The sequence below is a fragment of the Schistocerca cancellata genome, chromosome 9, assembly GCF_023864275.1.
Source record: "Schistocerca cancellata isolate TAMUIC-IGC-003103 chromosome 9, iqSchCanc2.1, whole genome shotgun sequence".
NCBI lineage: Eukaryota > Metazoa > Arthropoda > Insecta > Orthoptera > Acrididae > Schistocerca > Schistocerca cancellata.
The window spans coordinates 257,208,118-257,235,283 of NC_064634.1; the positions used below are offsets into that span (position 1 = coordinate 257,208,118).

Consider the following 27,166-nt stretch of genomic DNA (forward strand, 5'->3'; position numbering starts at 1 on the left):
TTACAATTTAAAACCTGGTTCCTAAATCTCTGTATTACCATTACATAATCTATCTTAAACCATCCAGTATCTCCAGGCCTCCTCCATGTATACAACCTTCTTTCATTATTCTTGAACCAAGTGTTAGCTATGATTAAGTTATGCTCTATGCAAAATTCTACCAGACGGCTTCCTGTTTCATTTCTTACACTCTATCCGTATTCACCTACTATGTTTCCTTCTCTCCCTTTTCCTGCTCTCGAATTCCAGTCACTCATGACTACTTAATTTTCATCTCCCTTCACTACCTGAATAATTTCTTTTATCTCATCGTACATTTCATCAATTTCTTCACCATTTGCAGAGCTAGTTGGCATACAAACTTGTACTACTGTAGTAGGCGTTGGCTTCGTGTCTATCTTGGCCACAATAATGCGTTCACTATGCTGTCTGTAGTAGCTTACCCACACTCCTATTTTTTATTCTTTATTAAAGCTACTCCTGCGTTACCCCTATTTGATTTTGTATTTATAACCCTGTATTCACCTGACCACGAGTCTTGTTCCTCCTGCCACCGAACTTCACTAATTCCTACTATATCTAACATTAACCTATCCATTTCCTATTTAAATTTTCTAACGTGCCTGTCCGATTAAGGGATCTAACATTCCACACTCCGATCCGTAGAACGCCAGTTTTCTTTCTCCTGATAACGACGTCCTCCTGAGTAGTCAACGCCCGGGGATCCGAATTGGGGACTATTTTACCTCAGGAATTTTACACAAAAGGGCGCCATCATCATTTAATTTTACAGCAATGCTGGATGCCCTCGGGAAAAATTACGGCAGTAGTTCCCCTTGCTTTCAAATGGTTCAAAAGGCTCTGAGCACTATGGGACTTAACACCTGAGGTCATCATTCCCCTAGAACTTAGAACTACTTAAACTTAACTAACGTAAGGATATCATACACATCCATGCCCGAGGCGGGATTCGAACCTGCTAACATAGCGGTCGCGCAGTTCCAGACAGTTCCAGAACCGATCGGCCACAGTGTCCGTCCCCTTGCTTTCAGCCGTTCGCAGTATCAGCACAGCAAGGCCGTTTTGGTTAGTGTTACTAGATCAGTCAATCTTCCAGACTGTTGCCTATGCAACTACTAAAATGGTTACTGCCCCATTCCGGAAACTACTCGTTTGTCTGGCCTCTCAACAGATACCCCTCCGTTGTGGTTGCGCGTACGGTACGGCTATCTGTATCGCTGAGGCACGCAAGACTCCTCACCAACGGCAAGGTCCATGGTTCGTGGGGGTTAAATAACTTAAGTCACGAAATACCGAGTAGTAACATGTGTCTAACTTGAATTGACGACTGTTATTATATACATAACAAAATATGGGTAACCAGGGCTGAATCACACTTGTCACTCTCTTGATTTTGTGCATAACTGTATTACACCTTAGAACTAATACCTTACACTCCTGCTACGGAGTGACCTTGTGCAAGAATATGTACTGAGATCGGGAAAGCAATGAGTCAGTATGTTTTATTTAGACGTTAACCTCATGGCAAGTTAAATTTAGAAAAATACCGTAGCACTATCTCCAGTTTATTATGTTGCATGAAGTAGTGACGTCTAAGCTAGCATGATAAGTCTCTCTGCACTGACCGAGACGAAGGCTTCCCTGTCAATGGGGTAGATGTGCCCAGCTGTCATGACCAGCGGCTTCTGGGCGCGGCTGATGATGATCCTCAGCGACTGCTTGATGCGTCTGGCCGTCCCCACCCAGGAGCAGCTGTATGCTGCCAGCGACACCGCCTCCGCCTACGGACAGAAAAACGCCTTAAGGTAGTTTCTCCGTCCTGACATGTTAAGGAATCATCACTTGTGCTGAAGTAAAAAGATAATATTTATGTTTCCTCGATTGTGACAACAGGTTTCCTGCTAACATCCACAGTTTATCTATTTTCTCAACTCGTTTCTTAGATTTATTCTTCCATCTCCATCAACAGTGGCCTAATCAGTATAATAGGAAATGTCTGGACTGTTTGACTCATTATCGCCCGTCATCAACGGCAAACTATAGAAACTAGAATTTGGAAGAGTTTGTTGATATCATGGAGTATGCAATATGCAGGAAGGTAGATTTCGAAATTACACCTCTATCAGAGGGTGAAATAGAGGACGAAAAGTTTTTTTGAAAATATGTCTCTATTAAGGCCATTATGAAACGAGAATTACGAACATTGGTATTTGGCCTGTCGGTCAGAAACAAAAATATATATATATGTTGAAGCATTTTGTGAGATTTAACTCATGAAGGAGCTAAACAGTAGATGCAAAATTGTATTTCAATAAATCATTCTTAAACAACTACTAAACAATTTTTAAAGCCACATCTATCAAAATTAATATTTCGCCTCTTGGTTAGAAATTTAAAAAAGATTATGGGTTTCTGTGTTTTCAGGAATATAACCCCTAAGGGGATGAAACAAGGGAAGAAACGTTTAACGAAATACCTAATTATGAAAGCAATTTTAAAGCTAAATCTATAAAAACTTGTAATTGACTTTTCCGTTGGAATAAAAAATACGAGTTTTAGTATTTCTGGAAACTCAACCCCTAAGTGAGTGAAATCGAGTATGAAAATTTTTACGAAAATATTCCCTTACCTTAAAACATTTTAAGAGTATATTTGGAAAGGGATTTTTTTTAAATGTGGCCATTAGAGCAATTTTAATGCTAGAACTACGAAAATTGGTATTTGGTTTCTCAGTTAGAAATAAAACCATACGTGTTTCAGCATTTTTAGAAATTCAGCCACTAAGAAAGTGAAAAAGTGGTTAGATTTTTATAATAAATCGTTATTAAGGATCTAGTAAACTATTTTAAAGCTATATCTATCAGATATGGTATTCGACTTCTCGGTTAGAAATTAAAAATATGTGTTCCAGTGTTTTTTCCAAATTCATCCCGTAAAGGACTGAAATAGATTATGAAGTTTTTTATGGAAGTATTTCAACATGGAAATAGCTTTAGAGCTAAATGTGTGAAAATTTGTATTTAGCTTTTCGGTTAGAAATACAGCATATATAACGAAAATAATTAAACTCTCAATAACACCCGACAAAGTGGAAAAGGCAGCCAATGTGTGACTTAACATTCATAAATACTCTAAAAATTTAGGTCATTACCCAATCTATTGACGCTAAGCGCGTAAGACATTCTGTGTGCACGTTAATCATTACCAGCACGTCATTTTTAAGCCTTTTAGACTCAGAAACCCGAACTAAAGGCGACGACATAATTTGAGGTAAAGAATCCAGAGTTATCTTGAATAGCTTAACACACCCTGCGTGAATAATGGAGGTTCTCGTCGGTATCTAAATGTTAACATTGACAGGTGAAGTCATTTCCATAACTTGGTATGGTCCCTGCAACCGAATTAGCAGTTTTTTCGTTACCTCCTAATGTGTGTATGGCTTTGTTACCAAACCAAATGGCCAACCCTATAATGCGGCAAACTCCCCACACGTTGCTCCGTCCTTTCTTGACTTTCAGATCTTTATATTTGCTCGTCTCACTTTCTGCTAAACGTCTCGCGACCATTTGCAATTTCTTTTTCCGGATTCTCCGTCGGTTCCAAAGTTTCGTTTTATCAACTTGGAAGTCAAAGGCTTTTCCTGCCGTATACCACCTAATGCAGTTGAAGACCGGTAGCTGTATGCGCTTTAGAATTGAACGACGCGCTCATATATGAATTGTAGCGAGACCACAGTTTAAGTTAGGGAAGTTAGATTTGGTGCAATATTTCGGAGCGCACAAATTACAGCCAGGTGCAGGCCGGATTGCAGTAAGTTACGCTGACCAGCGGTTGCGAAGTGGAATGGAGGCCACAGGCGGCATCGAACCGCTGAAAAGCATAAACGCAGCGGTTTGCATGTCGCATGTTAAAGGAAGAAGGGGCCCACTGGCGCAACCAGGGTGTAGGGCATACGTGACTCAGAGCGATGCGTTAGGGAAACAGAGGCGCACAGCCGAGTATACATATGTGCCGTACTCTAACGAGACTCATTGAAGTGTGGCAGCTCTCCTGGACGGCGGCAAGTGTAACACCGCCAGGCTACACGCGGCAACACATGGAGCGACAGCGTCCCAGTCCATGGCGGGTCGCTTGTTAGACCCTCTGAGGCCGACGCGGGGTCCGCAGCCAGCCAGCGGCGGGCCACTCTTCGGCTCGCCACCGCTGGCAGTAGTCTCGCCTCCTGACACACGCCGGAGACTTCCCGAGGCACGGGCCGCATATTCGGACGCTAGATAGCGGGGGGCTGTCGTTGCCGCCGCGTTCCCAGCTACGCCAGCCGAGGAAGAAGCAGCAGCGGGGCCGGCCTACGGCTCCCGGCGGAGCAGCGCGGAGTCAACGGGCACGGTGGCCGCGAAGTCGGCTGTTGGCGCAGCCGTCCTGATGAATCGGAACTCTACACCTGGCGAACAAGGCCGGCACGACACAGCATTGCGTTGCTCAGGTCGCTGGGCACTGGTCTCCGCATTGCGGGGCCTGTGGCACGGACCGAGGTCAACGAAGCACTCTAGTGGAAACGGATAAACCATTTGAAAAGCTCGGCCGAGTTTTATTTAACACGGGACCTCCTGGCACCCACCCACTACAGAATCCACACGTTCCACTTGTCATGATTACCGTTCATATAACAGATTAACATCTTAGAATTCGAGCGATGAACACTCTCCGTCCTCCCGTTTGCTGAAGGGTGCGTAGGACTTGTTCGGGGTTTGTGAAAGTGAAGCAGTTGGCACAGATGTTTCATCATATCCGACATAAATCTGTGCCCCGATTAAATTAGAGAATCGGGGATGTGTGCAACCAATTATTCACCATTTTTTGTACTACCGTATTGGCATGCTTCGTAGGAAATGCAGTCTCCGCTATGAACCTTGTATATTAGCAGTTGATTATGGAAAAGGAAGGAAACACAATCTGTATAAATTTCAGAGCCCCTTGCTCATATACTTCCGATCCCGCTTACAAAATATCACAGTCTTTCTCGAAAGATCTTTTGTGTGCCCCCAGTGGAGTATAGCTTCACATAGGCGTACACTGAAAGTAATAATTTAAAAAAGCTATATTAGGCAGTCAGTCACATCGATTATATTATTCTAGTGTAGATCATGATGCGTTACCTTCCACACCTTCAATAGCGCTCGGTGAGGTGAAGCCTTACTGAAAAGCTTTGTAAGGTGTCTGGCAAATCCAACACCATCCATGAAAACCCTGACATGATAGCAAATCCGACAGTATGTCACATAGCTCCGAATAAATCCGGACATTAAATTAACCAAAGTAATACGACCAATGAGTGAGCAAATGGAATTACACAGACTAACACAAGAACGCCTAAATGCATGTCATACCTTCCCACCGTGAAACTAACGCAGTTCCGAGAAGAGAAACGAGAAGTCGAGAGCAGAGTCGTGTAGGCTAGGAGGCCCTACGATAAGGGACGGACACCCAAGTGACCAACCGACCGCCAAGACCACCCCCCAGGCCATGTTAAAAGGTAGAGCCCTCCTGAAGAACAGTATAGATCTTACGATAACACTAAAAGGGACACACCAGCTGTAAGTTTTAGCGTGAGACTATACGTGTCTCTGTTACGTTGCAAACATTATTAGTATTAAGATTCTTTTACAGGGAGTGCAGTGGAGCTGACGCTGAAATCATTAAGTATTTGATTATATCATTGCTAGTCTCACTGAACTCTTCTGAACTCTACATGTCATGTGCGGTCTGGCGTCTCCTTACCTGCAACAGGTCCCAGGATCAAACTAGTCAATTCCCTAAAAAACACGCTCAGAGCGTCGTTGCGCGAAAGTGATAGGGAGACAAACAGACATCACGCTGAATGTTAGAGCTTCTATACACATGAAAAAACGTTTTGCATCACCTCGGTTCCGAGAGTTCCAGAACCTGTAAAGAAAATTAGAATAGAGGTCAACGTAACCATCATTCTCGTCCTTTTTATTGCTCATGAAAACCACACAATGCACGTTCTACCACCGTAAAGCGAGACCTTCAGAGGTGGTGATCAAGATTGCTGTACAGTGGTACCGCTAATACCCAGTAGCACGTCATCTTGTATTGATGCTTGCCTGTATTCGTCGTGTCATACTATTCACAAATTCATCAATGCACTGTTGGTCCAGTATGTCCCACTTCTCAACGACGATTCGGCGTAGATCCCTCAGAGTGGTTGTTAGGTCATGTAGTCCATAAACAGCCCTTTTCAATCTATCCCAGGCATCTTCGATAGGGTTCTGGAGAACGTGCTGGCCGCTCTAGTCGAGCGATGTCGTTATCCCGTAGCACGTCATTCACAAGATGTGCACGATAGAGGCGCGAATTGTCGTCCATGAAGACGAACGCCTCGCCAATATGTTGTCGATATCGTTGCGCTATCGGTCGGAGGATGGCATTAACGTATCGTACAGCCGTTACGCCTCGCCATGGACGTCGTAACACAACGTCTGGTGGCTTCACGAAAAGCATTATTCAACATGATGGCGTTGCTGTCATGGTTTCTCCGAGCCACAGTCCGTACGGAACGGTCATCCACTGCAGTATTAGCCCTTGGGTGGCCTGAGTGAGGCTTGTCATCTTTGGTTCACTCCGAGACGCCTTGGACACTTCCCTTGTTGAGAGCCCTTCCTAGCACAAAGTAACAATGCGGACGCGATCGAACCGCGGTATTCACCGTCTAGGCATCATTGAACTACAGACAACACGAGCCGTGTACCTCATTCCTGGTGCAATGACTGGAACTGATCGGCTGTCGGACCCCCTCCGTTTAATAGGCGCTGCTCATGCATGGTTGTTTACATCTTTGGGCGGGTGTAGTGACATCTCTGAACAGTCAAAGGGAGTGTGTCTGTGATACAGCATCCACAGTTAACGTCTATCTTCAGGAGTTCTGGGAATCGAGGTGATGCAAAACTTTTGGTGAGAAGACGGTAGGTAGATTTTTGTATCACTCCTAAAATAACCTTAATAGACCTAAAATCGAAGTGTCAACATCTTTACAAATTTTGAAAAATATTAGACAATTTGGTCGTGAAAATAAAATTGTGACACTAACATAAGAGACTAGCCATGTTTGAAACGTTACGTATGACTTACACATTAATAACACTCTTCCAGTAACACTGCTTGCCCGCTTAACGTAGCATTTTAGCCAACGCGTTTTTTGTGCAGTTATAGGCCTGGTTATGTTTCTTAAGCCTAAAATGGAGAAGTGTCCATAGACTGCTTATTATAATTTTAGTCACAATTATTTAGTAGTGTTATAGAAAAATTTTGACCTGAGGCACTTAATTTCAGAGTCGACAGCCATTTTTCAGGCATCAGTATGACTGATATTTTACAGGTAGAACTAAGATTGAGATGCTAGACAATAATATTATGTTTGTGTGGGCGCGCACTTTTCATAAATAATTCAGACCATTTGGATGCTGAAGCATTTAATTTGGGACTCTTTGGAGCCATACACCAACTGTGGTTCAGAGATCGAACAAAGTTCGTTGACAAGTGCTGCTCAACTTATAAGTTAGATCACTCGCACCAAGTTACACCAGTATTGTTATCATGTTTAAGCATTTACGATAAATTATCGAAATTATTGAACTTGGCACCAATTTATGGTAAATTCAGGTAAAGCATACATAGTTTTGATAAATTATTGCTGCCTTATTGTCAATAACTTTAAGTATTTTTCATAAGTAATCGAATACTTGTGAACACGGAGCAAAATTCAGATTCTCCACGTAATTTTGCTTCCGCAATTTTGAATATTTGAATTTTCCAGTCTTGTCATCTTTGCTTTTTTATTTCCTATCTTGAATTCCGTGACTGCAGCGCCGACTAGCGGTGCATGCTCCAACTTTGGAGCAGGTTCCCCATACTCATTCTGTCGAGTAATGATGTGAAGTTAGATGACCATCTTGGCACTATTAAAAATGTTCTAAAGGAGAAATCATTTTGCTCACACAAGCTTTCATCGTCTTCCCTATCTCTGATATTCATGAATAATATAAATCTAACACTAAAGCTGAACGTAACACTCATACATAGCGAAGCAAAGGCTTAGTTACGTGCGAGGAACGAAAACTTGCTATCGATGAGCGAACAACTTTTCAGGGTCTCGCATTCAGCAAGGCCGTCTTTTTCCTTGATGCTTTACGCATGAAAAACTGTATAACAACTAGCTGCATAGTTGCAGGGCATTCACGACTGGGGTGTATCCATACTTTTCTTGGCCACATGGTGACAGTAAACGCAGGATGGGCAAGGCCAGATCATGGTTGCCCGACTAATAATACACTTTATATCCTCAGGCACACAGGCACCGAACTTTTGACATAGCACATTGTCAAACGTGCAGTGTGAATAGGTGATCATGTTACAAACTATCAGGAATGATGGAGTCCTTTGATCACATTTACATGTTGCACCTCCTTCCTTATTGTGGTTAGTGCAATTAACATCGTCAGTATTGTAATTTTATTTTATTTTTTATTTAGATGTTATACTTTGAAGTGATGTGAAACCAACAGCAAAATTAGAGTCCTGTACATCATTTTCTCACATCTACTAAAATAGTTGTTTTACGAGACTTGTACGATATTAAGGAGAAAAGCAGCATCATACTGTAGTATCCTATTTTCATAGCAACATTAGGTTTTGTTCACCACGATATAATGCTTTGCAGACTTTTCAAGTCTCGATTTCCGTATCTAATTTGCTTGTTTTGTTAACTCACACGAACAAGTTTTTAGTACTTAACTGTCACAGATATGTCAACTGGTGGAGACACGTTTGACAGAGATTATTGAGACCTTGTTGCTTTTCATCGTTTTTGTCCATTACAACACCCATCCACTTTAAACGTGCAGCTCTGTTACAGATACGTCTGTACGTAATGATTTTTCAGGTGTCATCAGTATTATGAAGGGTCTGATGTGGACCGCGACGACTCCTCTCCTATGCTGTTTTTTTTTCATCTTTTCAACTACGATTCTCGAATATATATTGGATACATTCCAAACTCCGTCTTCCCCTATACTTTTACCCTGTACCCTACAGCTAAAGTATCATGAACGTTAAATCTTGATGTCTTAAAACACGTTCTGTCAGTGTGCCCCTCCTTCTTCTATGAGGTGCATTCAAGTTCTAAGGCCTCCGATTTTTTTTCTCCGGACTGGAAAGAGATAGAAACGTGCGCATTGTTTTAAAATGAGGCCGCGTTCATTGTCAATACGTCCCAGAGATGGCAGCACCGTACGGCAGATGGAATTTTACCGCCAGCGGCGAGAATGAGAACTGTTTTAAATACTTAAAATGGCGACGTTTTCCTTACTTGAACAGCGTGCAATCATTCCTTTTCTGAATTTGCGTGGTGTGAAACCAATTGAAATTCATCGACAGTTGAAGGAAACATGTGGTGATGGAGTTATGGATGTGTCGAAACTGCGTTCGTGGGTGCGACAGTTTAATGAAGGCAGAACTTCGTGTGACAACAAACCGAAACAACCTCGGGCTTGCACAAGCTGGTGTGACGACATGATCGAGAAAGTGGAGAGAATTGTTTTGGGGGATCGCCGAATGACTGTTGAACAGATCGCCTCCAGAGTTGGCATTTCTGTTGGTTCTGTGCACACAATCCTGCATGACGACCTGAAAATGCGAAAAGTGTCATCCAGGTGGGTGCCACGATTGCTGACGGACGACCACATGGCTGCCTGTGTGGCATGTTGCCAAGCAATGTTGACGCGCAACGACAGCATGAATGGGACTTTCATTTCGTCGGTTGTGGCAATGGATGAGACGTGGATGCCATTTTTCAATCCAGAAACAAAACGCCAGTCAGCTCAATGGAAGCACACAGATTCACCGCCACCAAAAGAATTACGAGGAACCGCCGGTGCTGAAAAAATGAGGGTGTCCATGTTCTGGGACAGCGAGGGCGTAATCCTTACCCATTGCGTTCCAAAGGGCACTACAGTAACAGGTGCATCCTACGAAAATGTTTTGAAGAACAAATTCCTTCCTGCACTGCAACAAAAACGTCCGTGAAGGGCTGCGCGTGTGCTGTTTCACCAAATCAACGCACCCGCACATCGAGCTAACGTTACGCAACAGTTTCTTCGTGATAACAACTTTGAAGTGATTCCTCATGCTCCCTACTCACCTGACCTGGCTCCTAGTGATTTTTGGCTTTTTCCAACAATGAAAGACACTCTCCATGGCCGCACATTCACAAGCCGTGCTGCTGTTGCCTCAGCGATTTTCCAGTGGTCAGAACAGACTCCTAAAGAAGCCTTCGCCGCTGCCATGGAGTCATGGCGTCAGCGTTGTGAAAAATGTGTACCTCTGCAGGGCAATTACGTCGAGAAGTAACGCCAGTTTCATCGATTTCGGGTGAGTAGTTAATTAGAAAAAAAATCGGAGGCCTTAGAACTTGAATGCGCCTCGTATATGTCTTGCAGATACTCCTCAGCGATTCGGCAGAAAGACTCCTCATTTTCTGTGTTATATGTCCACCCAATTTTCAACGTCCTTTTATAGCACCACATGTAAATTGCTTGGATTATCCTCCTTTCCGGTTTTGCCACAGTCGATTATTAACTTCGACACACAATGGCCTCCTAACGGCCTTTCTCGGAAATTTCTTTCTCGGAATAAGGCCGATGTCTCATAACAGTGGACTGCTTTTGACCAACAGCCTGTCTAGTCTGCTTTTCATGTCGTTTCTCCGTCTGTGGTGTGTTACTTTCCCTCTAAGATAACAGAGTACCTTCACCTCGTTTACTTTGTGGTCCAAATTTTGACGTTAACTTTATTGCCAGTCTCACTGCTGCTACGCCTTATTACAGCCAGACAGAACTCTCCGTTGGGGTGATAATTGTCTCGACTGCTATATGAAGCGGGACTGTTGTATATATCGTTGCTACATTCTCTAGTTTACAATTGCGACTCGCGTAAGGAGGTGGTAAGGTCACGTGAAAGATACCACAGTACTGACCTACCAGCAACAATGTTTCTCAAAGCTATTATTTTTGCCATGAATTCGACCTGAATAGTCTTTGAGTCGACTAATTGACACCATAGTTGTATTATTCGAAAGTTCTCCGTCACACGTGTCGTCCGAGAAAGGCTTTCTTTTTCTGTTAGAATACTATCTATGCTTTTCTCAAGAATGGTCCATTCTCCATCCCACCGCCACCAGACTTTAAGACGCAATACGCCTGAACTGACAGTCACTGTATGAGATTAGGTGCCAGCTAAAGGATGGGAATAGTTAAATATAAATAATCTCATTCACTGGATACTTGTCTGGATGTGGCAGGTCCTAGCACGCAATAACAGATTTCACTGCTCCTAACATCACTAACAGTTTGTCGCCATAGCTTAAATTTTATTATGTTGCTATTTCTACACAAGCTGTATTTCTAAAACATCTCACAAATGTTTTGTCACATCTCACAAATGTTTTGTCAGACCTTCTACCATGACAGTACATCAACCAGAAACAGAAAAATACGCTGGTGTGCGAAACCTAAGGATGAAAGTAGCATTCGCATGATGTGTTACTGCTAAGTAACAAAGATACATAGATAGATATCCAGCAATCACTGGTCGTTCAGATCACACGATGCTTCCACAAATTGCCCCCATTCCGAGGCAAGTCTGTGTCTCGTAACAAAGAGTTTTTTCACGATTGGATTGTTCGCCTAGTGTGCAACCCTCCTCCTTTATCCGGGCTTGGGACCGGCAGCGGCTGTTGTAAGGCAACTGACCCCAGCTCGATGAAACTTATTCCATACATAAAAAGTACTGTTACAGTACAAAACAGATTGTAACTGAAAGAAATACGCAGTGGCACGAATGTAAATGATAATAATTCCACTGAAGTCAACGCGGTTCCTTATGGTCCCATGGACACAGAAAAGGAGGGGCATGGTTTTTAATACTGTGTGCTACTGCCACAGTCAGCAATGCATGATTTGCAAAGTGTTCGTATGCTGACCACAACGTTGGTAATGAGTTCGTATGGTCGGTCATTCCATTCCTCCACTAGCGTGGCTGACCCCAGCTATATAGGTGTCGTGCATGTGAAAGTGCTTCAGTACGTCTCCACAACGCGTAATATACATGTTCTAAAGGATTCAATTCAGGAGTACGGACGGACACGTCAGTCCATGCGCCGAATGTCCTAACGTTCCATGAGACGTACACTTTCGCTGTTCGATGCGTACATGCATTGTCATCCACAGAAATTAAGTCACGGCCGAATGCATCCCTGGAAAAACGAGCTTGGTGAAGGGATACATTGTCACGATATCTCTTACCGATGAGTGTATCTTGTCAAAGATTTTGGATCAGTACAACCATGCAACATACTGGCTTCCCCCACCATAAGATCTGAACCATCAGCACTGTCATGTTCAACAATGCTCGGCGTAACTGCTGTGGCGAGTGGTGGAAACACGTAATGCACCCAGAAACATTGTCTAACATGACAGGTTTTGTGGTTCTGGAGTTCTGTTGTGGGATGGCATCAGGTCCATGCGTTGTACTGACCTCCAACTTCCTGAACGCGGGGCACTCACCTGACAACACTGTACTCTTTCGCCCTGTGTGTCTTTTCGGGGGTGCATTCGGCTCTCACTGCATTTTTATGGAACCCAACCCACGACAGCATCGGACATCGCTGGTGGGGGAGCTCTTGGAACGAGAAGACATTAGGCAAATGGACTGCCCTGCCCGTTTCCCCGGTTCTAATGTCTTCGATATTATGTAGGACTGAAGCACGTACACATGCACCAACTACCATCCAGCAGTTGTCATCCCAGCTGGTGGAGGAATGGAGCACCCTTCCACAAGATCTCTGTATCATGGCTCTAAGCACTATGGTATTTAACATCTGAGGTCATCAGTCCCCTAGTCTTAGAACTACTTAAACCTAACTAACGTGAGGACATCACACACTTCCATGCCTGAGGCAGGATTCGAACCTGCGACCGTAGCAGCAGTTCGGATCCGGACGAAAGCGCCTAGAACCGCTCGGTCGCAGCGGCCGACAACTCCTCACCAACCTTGTGGTCAGCGTAAGAGCACATTGCACAGGACGCATTGCCGTCCGTTGTATTCCGCCTTTAATGTTGTCAAGGGACCATCATGAACTGCCTTGACTTCAATGTAATTACGATCTTTAAATTAAAGTATCATTTATATTTATCTCATTGAAGATTTCCTTCAGTTACCTTCCGTGCAATACTGCACCAGTTCCTTGTACATACCGTGTAAGAGTTATAGAGTTTTGTTATTTGGCAGTGACACAACACGTGAAATTTAAATTTTGCGCACCAGTGAAGTTCACAATGAGGTCCAGTGCTGAACACGCGGTCTAACTGTACACAGCGATGGTCTCTTCGCTGATCCGTCCGATCTACGTAGTACTATCAGCAAACAGCCTGTGGATACATAATATGTTGCACATAAATAGGCGGGAACAGCCAGTATATTCGATTATATTTCCGAAACTTAATCACTGGAATCAGTAACAAACGCAAAAGGTCCACAGCTAAACAGTCTAAAGCCGTGAGGGATTAGCCAAGCGGTCTAGGGCACTGCAGTCATGGACTGTGCGGCTGGTCCCGGCGGAGGTTCGAGTCCTCCCTCGGGCATGCGTGTGTGTGTATCTACTTCAGGTAATTTAGGTTAAGTAGTGTGTAAGCTTAGGGACTGATGACCTTAGTAGTTAAGTCCCATAAGATTTTACACACATTTGAACAAATAGTCTAAAATGCCTTAAAGTGGAAAGACTACATAAAATTATTTCTAGAGAAAACGGATATCCGTCTGTGCTTCAGCCGGCCACGGTGGTCTCGCGGTTCTAGGCGCTCAGTCCGGAGCCGCGCGACTGCTACGGTCGCAGGTTCGAATCCTGCCTCGGGCATGGATGTATGTGATGTCCTTAGATTAGTTAGGTTTAAGTAGTTCTAAGTTCTAGGGGACTGATGACCACAGATGTTAAGTCCCATAGTGCTCAGAGCCATTTGAACCATCTGTGCGTCATCCGATGAATTCTCAGGGAATTTAATTTATGAACAAAAGACGTGTCCTTCAAAACACTCGTTCGACCGATTCTCGAGGAACATCGTCTTCTTGAGACCTTTAGCGGGTAGGATTAATAAAGGACAAACTGAAGATCCTGAGAAGACTGGTACGTCTCCTCGACATTTCGTTAAATAAATACGAGTGCTTTACGGGGATACTCATCAAACTCTAATGTCAGACGCTACAATAGTAGCGTTGCGAATCACCTAAAGATCTCTGTACCATTCCGAGAGCCTTCGTTCCAAGTACAGTCTGACATGATATTGCAGCCGCCCACATACGTGGCACGAACTGATCCTCACAGGAGATTTAATGAAACGGGAGCAGTTACGGAAACTTACCGACAATCGTCCTGCCGTCGTACCGCTCTCGAAAAGAGTAGGAATAGGAGGAAATTGTATAGGTATCGGAAGAAAATTTCGCCACACGTTTTAAGTTCACTTGCGGAGTATAGCTGTATAGCGAATTTCATCTGACCAATAAAGAATTTTCACCAGAACGTGTGCTAGAAGAGTTTGTAATCAGCACCAAGAACATAAAGCTCTGCCGTCACGGTCAACGTGAACAGCTTATAATTCTTTCTTGCGCACCACACTATCAGACCTGCTCGGCACACTACGAACTGCTGTCCGTAGCAACAATTTCTTGGAGCTCGATGTAGTTCAAGAATATTTCAGTGCTAGTGGTGAGTGTATCTAACTTTTGACGTGGGAAATGTTGGATTGGTTCAGAAGGGCCTGTTGTGCAGAGAGTGTGTTATATCACTTCAACTTTTTTAAAATATTTTGTTGGGTGGTGGCGAAGGAGGAGGGGGGTGGGTTTCTTAGAAACTGAATAGCATCATGTTTGACGTAATCGGGCGGTTCTTACTGTGAAGGTAACAAGAATGTAATGAGACACAGGGCGGTGTGTTAGAACACCTCATGTAAATACAATTAGACATGGCTGTAATAAAACTTACGAATTTCTTACAAATACTATTTGTATAATGAGGAGCTAAAATGAATACGTTTCTTAAGAAAATATTGATATTGATGGTTTTATGTTGTCGTTGTCATACCTCCGAAACGTACTCACCTGCTCAGTTACACTGTGTGCGGCCCAGCAGTATAGGAACACTTGGCTACCGGGCATTGGAAGGTAGAGCGCGCACCTAAGCACTGCAGTCGAGTCTGTACTCTGTAAAAACAATGTCCCAAATGCATCATAGTAGAAAATCTAAAGATAGGAACCCAAAAAGTATCGTAAATTTGTTGTGACATGCAAAACAGTGTCAATATAAATATGTTCTCATTAGTAGTTAATAATAACTTCCGTATGTAATAACATAAGTGGCATAGTTAGGCTTATACTTACAAAATTGTTCTCTTTCTTTTCATTAGGCTTCTGAATTATTTTATATAGTTCATCACAATTTCCTCTCTTGTGCGAACGTAACCAATTATATGTTGTATACAAGGTGAATCACCTTAAACTTGAACTGCAAATATTTCGGGAATGGAGACTGCTATTATGTGCGACTTTCACAGGATGGATTGCTAGTTAGGGGCTCATTTTGTCAGTCAATAATCAGATTCTAATAATGCATAGAAAATGTATTTTTTGTGCAGACATACAATTGTCTAATGGAATAATGCCTATTAACAAAACTAAAAGTAGGTAAATTAGAATGCCAGTGGTGGTTGTTGGAGGATTCTAGTGCAAGTCATTTTACGGGATAACGTATTCTGCAATGTTTCCAGACCGACACTTGTTCTTGCCATTCAGCCTGCGTAGTTACTAGGTACGATGTTGTTACGGTTGCTTGCAGTATGCTAAAATGCTCCTTAACTGCATTGAAACTTGCTAGTCAGTTAGTGTGTGACAATCCGAGAATAAGGTCGTGAGTGGGGGATGAGTTTTACCAATGCAGAAGGAGCCGAAACGCTCATGATGTATGGAGAGTTCCTTCTTGAACTATGTATGCGTCAAGATTTCTCAATAGATGTCAACCATCTTGACAGTTATCAACCTCTTCAACGAGTTACGTGAAAGTGAGTTGTAACACTTAGACATCGTAACAGAAGGTAACAAGTCACTACAGAAGAGGGGGAAATTATTGTTCTTGCTGCTGTTGCAGATCATCCTCACGTTAACTCCCGCGCAGTGGCAGGATGAAGTGGAATGAGTCAGCCAAGTGTCCGAAGTACTCTCTATCCCTACCACACCTCTCTCTACTAGGAGTTGCGTGGAAATGGATATCAGAATCGTGTTAATTCTCTACGTGGGAATTAAAACAGGATACTCAAGATGTATCAAGTATCTTGTTTAACGATGAAGCCACATTTATCAATCATGCCCAGCTAAACCACGGAAACATGCACTACTAGTTTCGTCGGGTGGTACGTCAACATCCGTATAGAGTAAACGTGTGGTGTGGGGTACTGAACCACCAGGTCGTAGGCCCGTTTTTCAAAGCCGGAACAGTTAAAGCTCAAATTTATCGCAGCCTCCTAACAGAGCACCTTCCACGGAAGCTAGAAGACATTCCCCTATAGACCAGGAGGAACCTGTGGTCCCAAAATGACGGCTGTTCAGCCCATAGTGCACGACGTAATGTAGCATGTCTTCACAAATCCAGATCGTTGGCTCTGACACAGAAGACCTGTTGCTTGGCCGGCCAGTTAGCCGGATTTGACTTTTTTCTGTGGGGAATGCTGAAGGAAGGTGTCTACAAGGACGTACCAACCACAGCCGATGATATATAAAGATGTATTAGTGCAGTCTGTTCTTCGGACATCTACGTTCAAATGGCAGCATGTGTGCAGCAGTCGTTCCACACCAGACTGGAAGCGTGTATTGCCGATGCCCATGGTAATTTTGAAAACAACCTGCGACGGTCAGTTGTCTCGTTACTGGTCAGAATCCACATAAGTAGTGTATGCAATTTCGTTGTTCATTACTTATGACAAGAGTATCGGTGTGAGATTTTTTCAAAATGCGATATTTTGTAAATGACTCGCACTAGAATCTTGCAACTAACGCCACTGTCATTCTAGTTCACCCTACTTTTAGTTTGTTAATGTCAATAGGCATTTCTTTACTTAAAACGTGAATGTTTGCACAAATAATACGCTTTTTAAGTGTTAGTATTATCTCTTGATTGGCGTAGAGTTCAGCGCATCGTTCTAGTGAGCAGAAGATCTGCCTTCGAACCCCGATCTTGGTACAAGTTATTATTCACAGCTCCACTTTTTATTGTGACTCTACATTATGCTTAACAGGCAAAGCGCACTGACTACGAATGCGTCGGCGTCCGTATACATGATACTTACTAGACGTGTGAAGACGTACGCAACTACGGCCTTGGGTTACGCAGCTCGAACACGTTTGCGCCGTCCTCAAAGCATACAGTATATGGTGTTGTGAGTCGTAAGTAATGCCCTAAGACACACACAAACCGCGGATTTACCTAACGAATTCCATCTCGATAATTTTGTTGAGGTACTCTAACAACTCGCCTCACGACAATACAAGATCTCGAGACACTCGAACAACTACTTTACGCCTAATCTCGAGAGCTACGATCACAACCATAGGTGTATACATTATTAGTTTAAAAATTTTACTGATGTTATTGATTTACTGTAATGTTTTAAGAAATAAAAGTTAACACAAGAGAATTTCCTTAGCAACAACTAACCACCAATAGAAAGCTTAAATTTAGATAACAAACAACGTTATATCGGCGAACCTCTATATTACAAGAAGCCTGACTGGCAACTCCAGCTGCACTCATAAAGCCAACAAGTCGAATTAAGCAGGGAATCCGAACAAACAAGACAAAATCCAACCCCACACGACTCCACGTAACCAGCGGCCAAGTCTATAGTCATACAGACCAGTCATATGACGACCTGGTATGTTACAGGAACGGTGACGCTGCAGCCGGACAGCCGGACACAACCTACAGCGGCTATACCTCTCCACTAACATCTCCTAACACCTAAGCACGAGGGACAAACGTTTTCCATACAGCACTTTCCGTAGCACTTTCTTCCCTCTGTCCTTAAAACCGCTACCCTTCTGCCAACTATCTCCTCGATGGGGTGGACATCACAGACCCATACACTGTGACTCGTATGATATGAATACTAACCCCGTTGGAGAGGTGACATGACTTTTTGTATTGATCAGCAAGCTAGTGGAGGGAGGGGGGGCTCCGCTATATTTTAAGAAACCGTAAATTTTCATGTGAAGATAATGCAGGAAATTGAACTTACCAAGCGCGTACCGCACAGCAGAGGGAAAAGGTTGGGTGAAACAGGTCAGCTGCTAAACGTTATGAATACATTTCTTACCACCTTGAAGAAAGTAGCTCAAAAATTCATGATGTAGACAAAGAGACAGCTGTGTGAATAAAGTTGCCGAAGAAAACATCATGATGATGATGCAGGAACAGTCATGTGTTTGTAGTGAAATATCTATATGTTCAAATGTATTTGTAAAAGCACAACAACTGCACACCACTGGTTATACTATTTCTCCACTTAATACTAGTGCACAGTACACAAAGTCTACACAAGAGGTAAGTAAAGACAATATCATTGGTGTCCCAGAGCCAATTAAAGCTAGTTTAGTCATTTACGTTAGGTGGATCCCTTTTGGGGTCTGTCGCTATGTTGGTGTACGTCTCACTTTCACAACTTTTGTACACTCTCTCAGTGACAAATATGGCAACATTCCATAAATTTACATTATTGTCTTAAGATACTTTTTCTCGGCAGGCAGTCATTTATTACTCAACTATATTAAATTCCTCCCTCTATTTCTCCTTCTCCCCGCCCCCTCTCTCTCTCTCTCACACACACCCACCCACCCACCCACACACACACACACACACACACACACACACACACACACAGATTATATTACCCTACTTGAAGAAATTCTTTTATAGAGTAGAAGGTATTAACAAAGAGATATGACCTCAGTTAACGTTAATATGTCTTAAGGCTTTAAAATCACTGGGAAAGAGGCCAAGGATTTCTATGGCAAAATACTTCACACTTCTCTATGCCAATCTGGCGGATTGAGGAATAGTAATATACATACATATTTATTAATAGTGTCATCCTTTTAAATTGTGTGTTACTGCTGCCGAAAACAAGTGAGAAATGCTGCAGGGCGTTTGTCAGTATGCACAATTGTATATAGTCATTTCAAAAGAAATTCTGGAGTGGACAGATCATGTTATCCTTATTACATCCTTCTGTACAAGAAACACTTTCTTCCTCAGTGACGAGTTACTTGAAAATCTGATAGAATAAAACCTTAATGAATGAAAGTAGCTAAAAGTAGTGCGAGATAGAGAAAGCATAAGGCACAGAGTGAGAACGAGGCAGGCCAGACCATCTGTTACCTGACAACTCAGACGACACAACTACGAACACTGGACAAGCGTCCCTTTTCCAAAATATCGCCACTCTAAAAACTTCCAGCCTGCTGGAGTAATTGTAGGGGAGCAACCTGTTTTAATCAATGCAACGGAAAAACTGCCTAAATTGTAAGTTTCCGTTTTATTTACTTGTTGACTAGTTTCTGGTCTGCATCTATTTTCAAATCATCCAGATAGTCAAAACGGCATTTCCGAAAATATAAGAACCATGTGAAGATAACAAACATAAATATATAGCAAAGCGACGACGAACAGTTACTGAACATAAAAACTGTCTCTCTGTAACTTGCTGCCGGCCGCTGTGAGCAAGTGGTTTTAGGCTCTTCAGTCCAAACCGCGCTGCTGCTCGCAGGTTCGAATCCTGCCTCGGGCATGATTATGTGTGATGTCGTTACGTTAGCCAGCTTTAAGTAGTTCTAAGTCTAGGGGACTGATGACCTCAGATGTTAAGTCCCATATTGCTTAGAGCCATTTGAACCATTTTGTAACTCGGTGTTTTTCTTTTGTATTGACCACCATTTTTCCTTGTCAGCCTAAGTATAAGAGAACCAACAGTGAAAAACCTCACGTCTAATATGGTCAACAAACGACGGCAGAATATTAACAGGTTCGCGACCCACCTGAAGAAACTGATATTCCAAACAACAGCAAGATCCCTGAGCTTGTTTTTGTAAGTGTTGTTTTAAACCTTCTTTATGAAGGCATCAGACCCTATTACAGGGCGAACTATAGGAACCAGGCCAAAGGTAGAGCAACAGAGTTTACCAGTGACGCTTAGCGCCTCTATCCCTATCTGTTGGCTGCAGATCTCTAAGAATCAAGCAGCCTGTCGTATTTGTGCTGAGGTGGAGTCATATGCGAACATTTGAAGACATTATTCAGAATTGGGCAGAGTACCCAGCCATGGTTACCTCTACTCCCAGCCAGGAAGCAACATCCCGCCGCTACCGTGCGAGATAAGACAGGAGTGGGCTGGACCTCAGATTCAAGACTTTTGCTTTTGGAAACTGGGATTTGCACCCTCTGATGTTCTTACGTTCGTGTACCGTGAATCGGCACATCGCTGGCATCAAATAATCTGCGCTGGACACTAGCGTCACAACAAGCTGGAGGCGAGAAGTGCGGTAGCTAGCAGGTGGGGCAGTCAGCGTCACTGAACAGTTTGAGACGGACGGAAGGACTTCTGGCAAAGTAGTTGGCAGTTGGTTGTCGGACGGACCTGGATACGGCAACCGAGTGGAACTTAATGATACTGCTTCCTGTGTTTTGGAATGGAAAGCTGCCAAGATTCTGCTTGATGGTGACATTATTGAAGATGTATTCTTGTGTAGCTGCATGAAGGACTGAACCTTCTCAAATTAATGATGCAGTCGGGTGCCATATGGAAATGATGGCTAAGCTCTGTTAAATAGATTTCACGGCAGGAGAGCGAGCCTTCGATTAAGTTTTCTGTTTTATGCAGAGTAATCCACCCTGTGTTATGATATGTATAGGAGTATTTCACCAAGGCAGCTTCAATTACTATGTCTTGTGCTATGTTGCTACGATAAGTGGGTGTCATCACTGTGGTGATTAGGGCCATGCTACTGTTGGGCTGTGGAGAACATTATTTGTGTTTCCTTTCTGTATTTTGCATGCCTCCTGCTGTTGTACCAAGTTAATCGAGTTCATTCAATATTTCAGTTTGTAGTCTGAGAGAGGTTGTCAGCCACAGCTGTCTCTCTCTCCCTCCTCTCTCCTCCCTCTCACGATATAAGCGTCAAACGAAAAAACTACAAAGAACGAAACTTGTCTAGCTTGAAGGGGGAACCAGATGGCGCTATGGTTGGCCCGCTAGATGGCGCTGACATAGGTCAAACGGATATCAACAGCGTTTCTTAAAAATAGGAACCCCCATTAATTTATTACACATTCGTGTAGTACATAAATAAATATGAATGTACTTTCTTCGCTTTGTGATAGATGGCGCTGTAATAGTCACAAACATATGGCTCACAATGTTAGACGAACAATTGATAACAGGTAGGTTTTTTAAATTAAAATACAGAACGTAGGTACGTTTGAACATTTTATTTCGGTTGTTCCAGTGTGATACATGTACCTTTGTGAACTTATCATTTCTGAGAACGCATGCTGTTATAGGGTGATTACCTGTAAATACCACATTAATGCAATAAATGCTCAAAATGATGTCTGTCAACCTCAATGCATTCGGCAATACGTGTAACGATATTCCTCTCAACAGCGAGTAGTTCGCCTTCCGTAATGTTCGCACATGCATTGACAATGCGCTGACGCATGTTGTCAGGCGTTGTCGGTGGATCACGATAGCAAATATCCTTCTACTTTCCCCACATAAAGAAACCCAGGGACGTCAGATCCGGTGAACGAGCGAGCCACGGTATGGTGCTTCGACAACGAATCCACCTGTTATGAAATATGCTATTCAATAACGCTTCAACCGCACGCGAGCTATGTGCCGGACATCCATCTTGTTGGAAGTACATCGCCATTCTGTCATGCAGTGATACATCTTGTAGTAACATCGGTAGAACATTACGTAGGAAATCAGCATACACTGCACCATTTAGCTTTCCATCAATAAAATGGAGGCCAATTATCCTTCCTCCCATAATGCAGCACCATACATTAACCCGCCAAGGTCGCTAATGTTCCACTTGTCTCAGCAATGGTGGATTTTCCGTTGCCCAGTAGTGCATATTATGCCGATATGCGTTACCGCTGTTAGTGAATGACGCTTCGTCGCTAAATAGAACGCGTGCAAAAAATTTGTCATCGTCCCGTAATTTCTCTTGTACCCAGTGGCAGAACTGTAAACGACGTTCAGAGTCGTCGCCATGCAATTCCTGGTGGATAGAAATACGGTACGGGTGCAATCGATGCTTATGTAGCATTCTCAACACCGACGTTTTTGAGATTCCCGATTCTCGCGCAATTTGTCTGCTACTGATGTGCGGATTAGCCGCGACAGCAGCTAAAACACCTACTTGAGCATCATCATTTGTTGCAGGTCGTGGTTGACGTTTCACATGTGGCTGAACACTTCCTGTTTCCTTAAATAACGTAACTATCCGGCGAATGGTACGGACACTTGGATGATGTCGTCCAGCATACACAGCACACGCCCGTTGGGCATTTTGATCACAATAGCCATACATCCATACGATATCGACCTTTTCTGCAATTGATGGACAGTCCATTTTAACACGGGTAATGTATCACGAAGAAAATACCGTCCGCACTGGCAGAATGTTACGTGATACCACGTACTTATACGTTTGTGACTATTACAGCGCCATCTGTCACAAAACGAAAAAAGTGGCCCAACTGAAACATTCATATTTCCTTACGTACTAGACGAATATGTAATAAAAAATGGGGGTTCCTATTTTAAGAAACGCAGTTGATATCCGTTTGACCTACGGCAGCGCCGTCTAGCGGGCCAACCATAGCGCCATCTGGTTTCCCCCTTCAAGCTAGACGAGTTTTGTTCTTTGTAGTTTTTTCGTTTGATACTTATTTCGTGAGATATTTGGCCCGCTCAATACCAATGGACCATTCTGTATACAGGGTGAAGCGAAATCCGTGCACTCGGGCTTCGCAGCGCGACTCCTCACATGCCAGCGATAAAAAAATTTCTGTCACAAAATTTAGTCTGGCGAGTACATCCGACAGAAAAAACAACGTTAAAGAGTGGCAATCTGTCAACACTGTAACCCCAGGTATGATAACTAACTCTATTAGCACAGTTGGTGCAGTAGCTATAGCTTTGGGTTTTCATGCAGAAGGTCGATGGTTCTATTCCAGGTTTAGGCGTATGTTTTTTATTTGGTAAATGTAGTCCAGGTGGTACGGAATCTGGCATCTTAATCGTCAACAGCGATTGAAGCGGGTCCTTTAGAAAATATTTGCACTTACATACTACAATCATAGAAATGGAAGATTGGTCAGCCGTTTCCACGACGTAGTCATGAATTTATTCGCACCACTTCATCTACTAGATGCGGAATCTGTTTTCTTTTTACCCTCCTCTAATGGTCCCATAGGTTAGTACCACCTATTAATCTTGCCTCGTTCAGGTTCATTACATTTCCTTAGGGCCTACGTTAACAGTAGAGCTATCAACGTGCTTTGCGAATAATGTCTAAAGTCGATTACTATTTGTATGTGTTACTACTAATTATGCGTTTCAACACTGAGTTTGGTAACCGCATGCTGTTTAGTACGTATCTCAATGCATTAATATTATTATTGTTATTACTAGTCTATCGATGGTATTGTGGAAACCTCATGCCTATTAGCGTTAGGGAAAGAGTGTAATTCGGAATCCAACATTTCACAATTAACGGTATTGTGATGAATCATGCAGAACAATATCTGTCAGAGGGATAAGGCGCGTTAAGTGGAACACCTCGCAGGACTGACGGCTTGCGCTGTCCACCAGACAGAGGCTGGTTGCTAGACTGGTTGCTAGCGAAGTAATGCGCCTGTGACAGACTCCTATGTACATGCTTGAACGTATCAAATTCTCTATGGCATACACAAAAGATGAATATGTGGATATACTCCTGGTCTTTAGTGCATCTGACAACCGGGCTGGTGTTGCCGCTCGTGAATATGCTGCTAGAAATCCTCGTCGACTCCATCCAGATCAAAATGTGGTTCGTCGTCTGGAGCTGCGCCTTCGGGAATCAGGTTCTCTCCTTCCACCACTGCGTGACTGAGGTCATCCATGGACTCGCCGTACTCCAAACCTATTCTGGAGGTCATACACAAAGAACTTCAGCGAAGCACGGCAGCTGTGTGTCTTGTGACGCACAGACATTAACATGCTGCACGACATGGGCTGCACCCCTATCATTACGGTTTCACGCAACACCTGCATCCCGCAGATCGCCAGCAGCGGATGCAATTCTATGAATAGTTCAAACAACATCATGAAGCCAATTATGAATTCCTGAACACCGTAATATGATCGGATGAAGCAGCACTCGTGAGGGTATCTTTAATTTGCATAATACCCACGTATGAGGTAAAGCCGCACGTCACCCGCAACCTTGGATATCAAGTTCGTTTTGGTATCAACGTCTAGGCCGGAATACTGGGAAAGGACCATATGGTTAAAATATTTTTTATTATATTGATTAATATTAATTAATTTACTATTGTTCTTTTTCTGCTCTTTTAATAAGGTTAGGTTTAAATGAGAAAAAGTTTATTTGATTAAATAGGATTAGGGTAGCTGAAAATATAATGAATTGAGACAGGGGTCTGGGCCCCTACATGTTGCCTAACCGGTAGGCTGAACGAAGGTATCATACAGTCCTCTTAAACTATCTGCCTGATGTGCTGGAAGGTGTTCCACTATATGTCTAGCAGAGGATATGGTTCCAACGTGATGGTGCACCTAGACTCTCTGGAATTAACGTGCTACATTATTTGGACAGAACAGTTCCAGGGAAATGGCTGAGACGTGGAGATCCAGTTCTATGGCCACAGCGTTCACCCGACCTAAATCCTCTAGATTTCTTCCTGTGAGGACATCTCAAGGAGCATGTGTACTCTACTCCGCCGACGAATGAGGAAGAATTGGTAGCGCGTGCTCATGCTGCTCTTGTTACTGTGGACGAAGCTCTGCTGCAAAGGAACCAGAGCTGTATGAAATGGCGGGTTGCAAAATGTTTGGACGTGCACTGAGGTCGCTTTGTGTATCTGTTGTTATGAGGACAACGTATTCTGTTGTGAAGGTCAAGCAGTCTTCAGTATGGACATTATTATTGTCACTGGTTGCTTATGTGGGAGTCTGAGCGCTCATATTACATGTAATATAAATGACAAGTAGACGTTGTGTTACTGTACTGTGCTATCATCTTTAGAATATCGAAATTGATATTGATTTTGTAGTTATTCTGTCCTACGACAGGTCATTTGTTTCAACTGTCTATTTCTTATTAGTCCAACCACGCATTTAATCTGTTCAGCGTTACAAAATGTTGTAAATTAAGGATACAAGTGACCTAAGAAATGTTGTATATTGCAGTATGAAATGTCAGAATGAAATTAGGAAATGAAAAAATGCGTCCCAACCCAGAATCGAACCATCGACCTCTTGCATGCTAACCCAACACTTTATCCGCTGAACCAACGGTACAGCGTTTCTAACTCTGGTGACACAGGTAGCTACCGTACATTTGGTTACAGTGTTGCCAGACTGCCACTCTTGAATGTCTTTTTTCTGGCGTATGTACTCCACGTACGAAATGTTGTGACAAATATTTTTTTATCGCTGGCATATCGGCATATCAGGAGTCGCGCTGCGAGGCCCACTCGATTGCGCGAATTTCGCTTCACTCTACATATACAAATCTCGCTATATATATATATATATATATATATATATATATATATATATATATGTGTGTGTGTGTGTGTGTGTGTGTGTGTGTGTGTGTGTGTGTGTGTGTGTGCGTGCGTGCGTGGGTGTGGGTGGGTGGGTGTTCAGTGGATGTGAGTCAGTGAGTGAGCGTATGTGTGTGTGTGTGTGTGTGTGTGTGTGTGTGTGTGTGTGTGTGTGTGTGTATGGATGTGTGTGCTAGCCTAGCGTCAATCTAGTTTAGTGGGTGCACTGCCAAAGAATGTTACAAGCACTCCTGTGTCTAACAGGACACGCATTGTTAACTGTGGTTATTATCAAGTCGTTTTGAATCGTGTAAGCTTAGGATTTTATGCAATCTGCTTGCTTACATGGAACTGTGACTGGAGTTGGCGCTCATAATTATGATGACAGCAGTCATTAATAATTTGGAGAATTAGTTAAAGTGCTTTGGAATTCTGGTCATTTTGCTGTAGGTATAAGTTAGGCAAGTGCTGCTACTATAGTCTGTGGGGGAGGGGTCACTAATTATATGCTTAGACATTCTTTGCAGATGAGCCTACTGTGGGCTTCCACTTTAGTGATCACTACAGTGGCAGGTGTATTGGCTGACGGTACTTCAGGATGGAGTGCCTTTACCCTGCCTGGACATGGGCTGCACGTGCAGTGGTTAATGATATTCTATGACAACCTGCCAATAAAGAATCCCTAGTTATAATAGATCTTATTTTATTAAAATAATGGATCAGTAGTTAGAGAGAACGTTGTTGGCCTTCTGACACAGGTATCCACAAGCACACAATTGTACCAGTGACAACATTCTATCCACACAGCAGTGTATGTGGGAAGCCACAGTTGATGACATCTGCAGAACTGGGAAAGCCAGACGCAAGCACAGTACAGTCGGCATGGGATGACTGAGGAAAACCTAGGGGCTCGACTGCTCTGTGGCCGCATCAACAACACAACTAGAAGGATGGTGTTTAAGCCATGATGCCCAGCCTGACCAAAGATGGTAGTATGCACCTATCAAAGGCAATGATTAGCAACAATGAGGGCCTATGTGGGCTGAAGAACTGCATTAGTGTAATTGGGCATTGAGCTGGCCCAGGCTCGAACTTAATACCCACCAGAAGTCGACAACTAGTAGTCACCCAGCAGATGGC

At 43.2% G+C, this 27,166-nt stretch overlaps 1 protein-coding gene across 1 annotated transcript in view; it reads right to left on the reverse strand.

Annotated features, from left to right (window-relative positions):
- LOC126100842 (odorant receptor Or2-like) overlaps window positions 1-27,166 on the reverse strand; it is a 49,236-nt gene that overhangs the window by 5,545 nt on the left and 16,525 nt on the right. The window contains exons 3-4 of the mRNA XM_049911495.1: window positions 15,247-15,348; window positions 1,647-1,802 (exon numbers count right to left, since the gene is read on the reverse strand). Coding sequence (XP_049767452.1) covers window positions 1,647-1,802; window positions 15,247-15,348 — 258 coding nt within the window. The remainder of the gene's footprint in view (window positions 1-1,646; window positions 1,803-15,246; window positions 15,349-27,166) is intronic.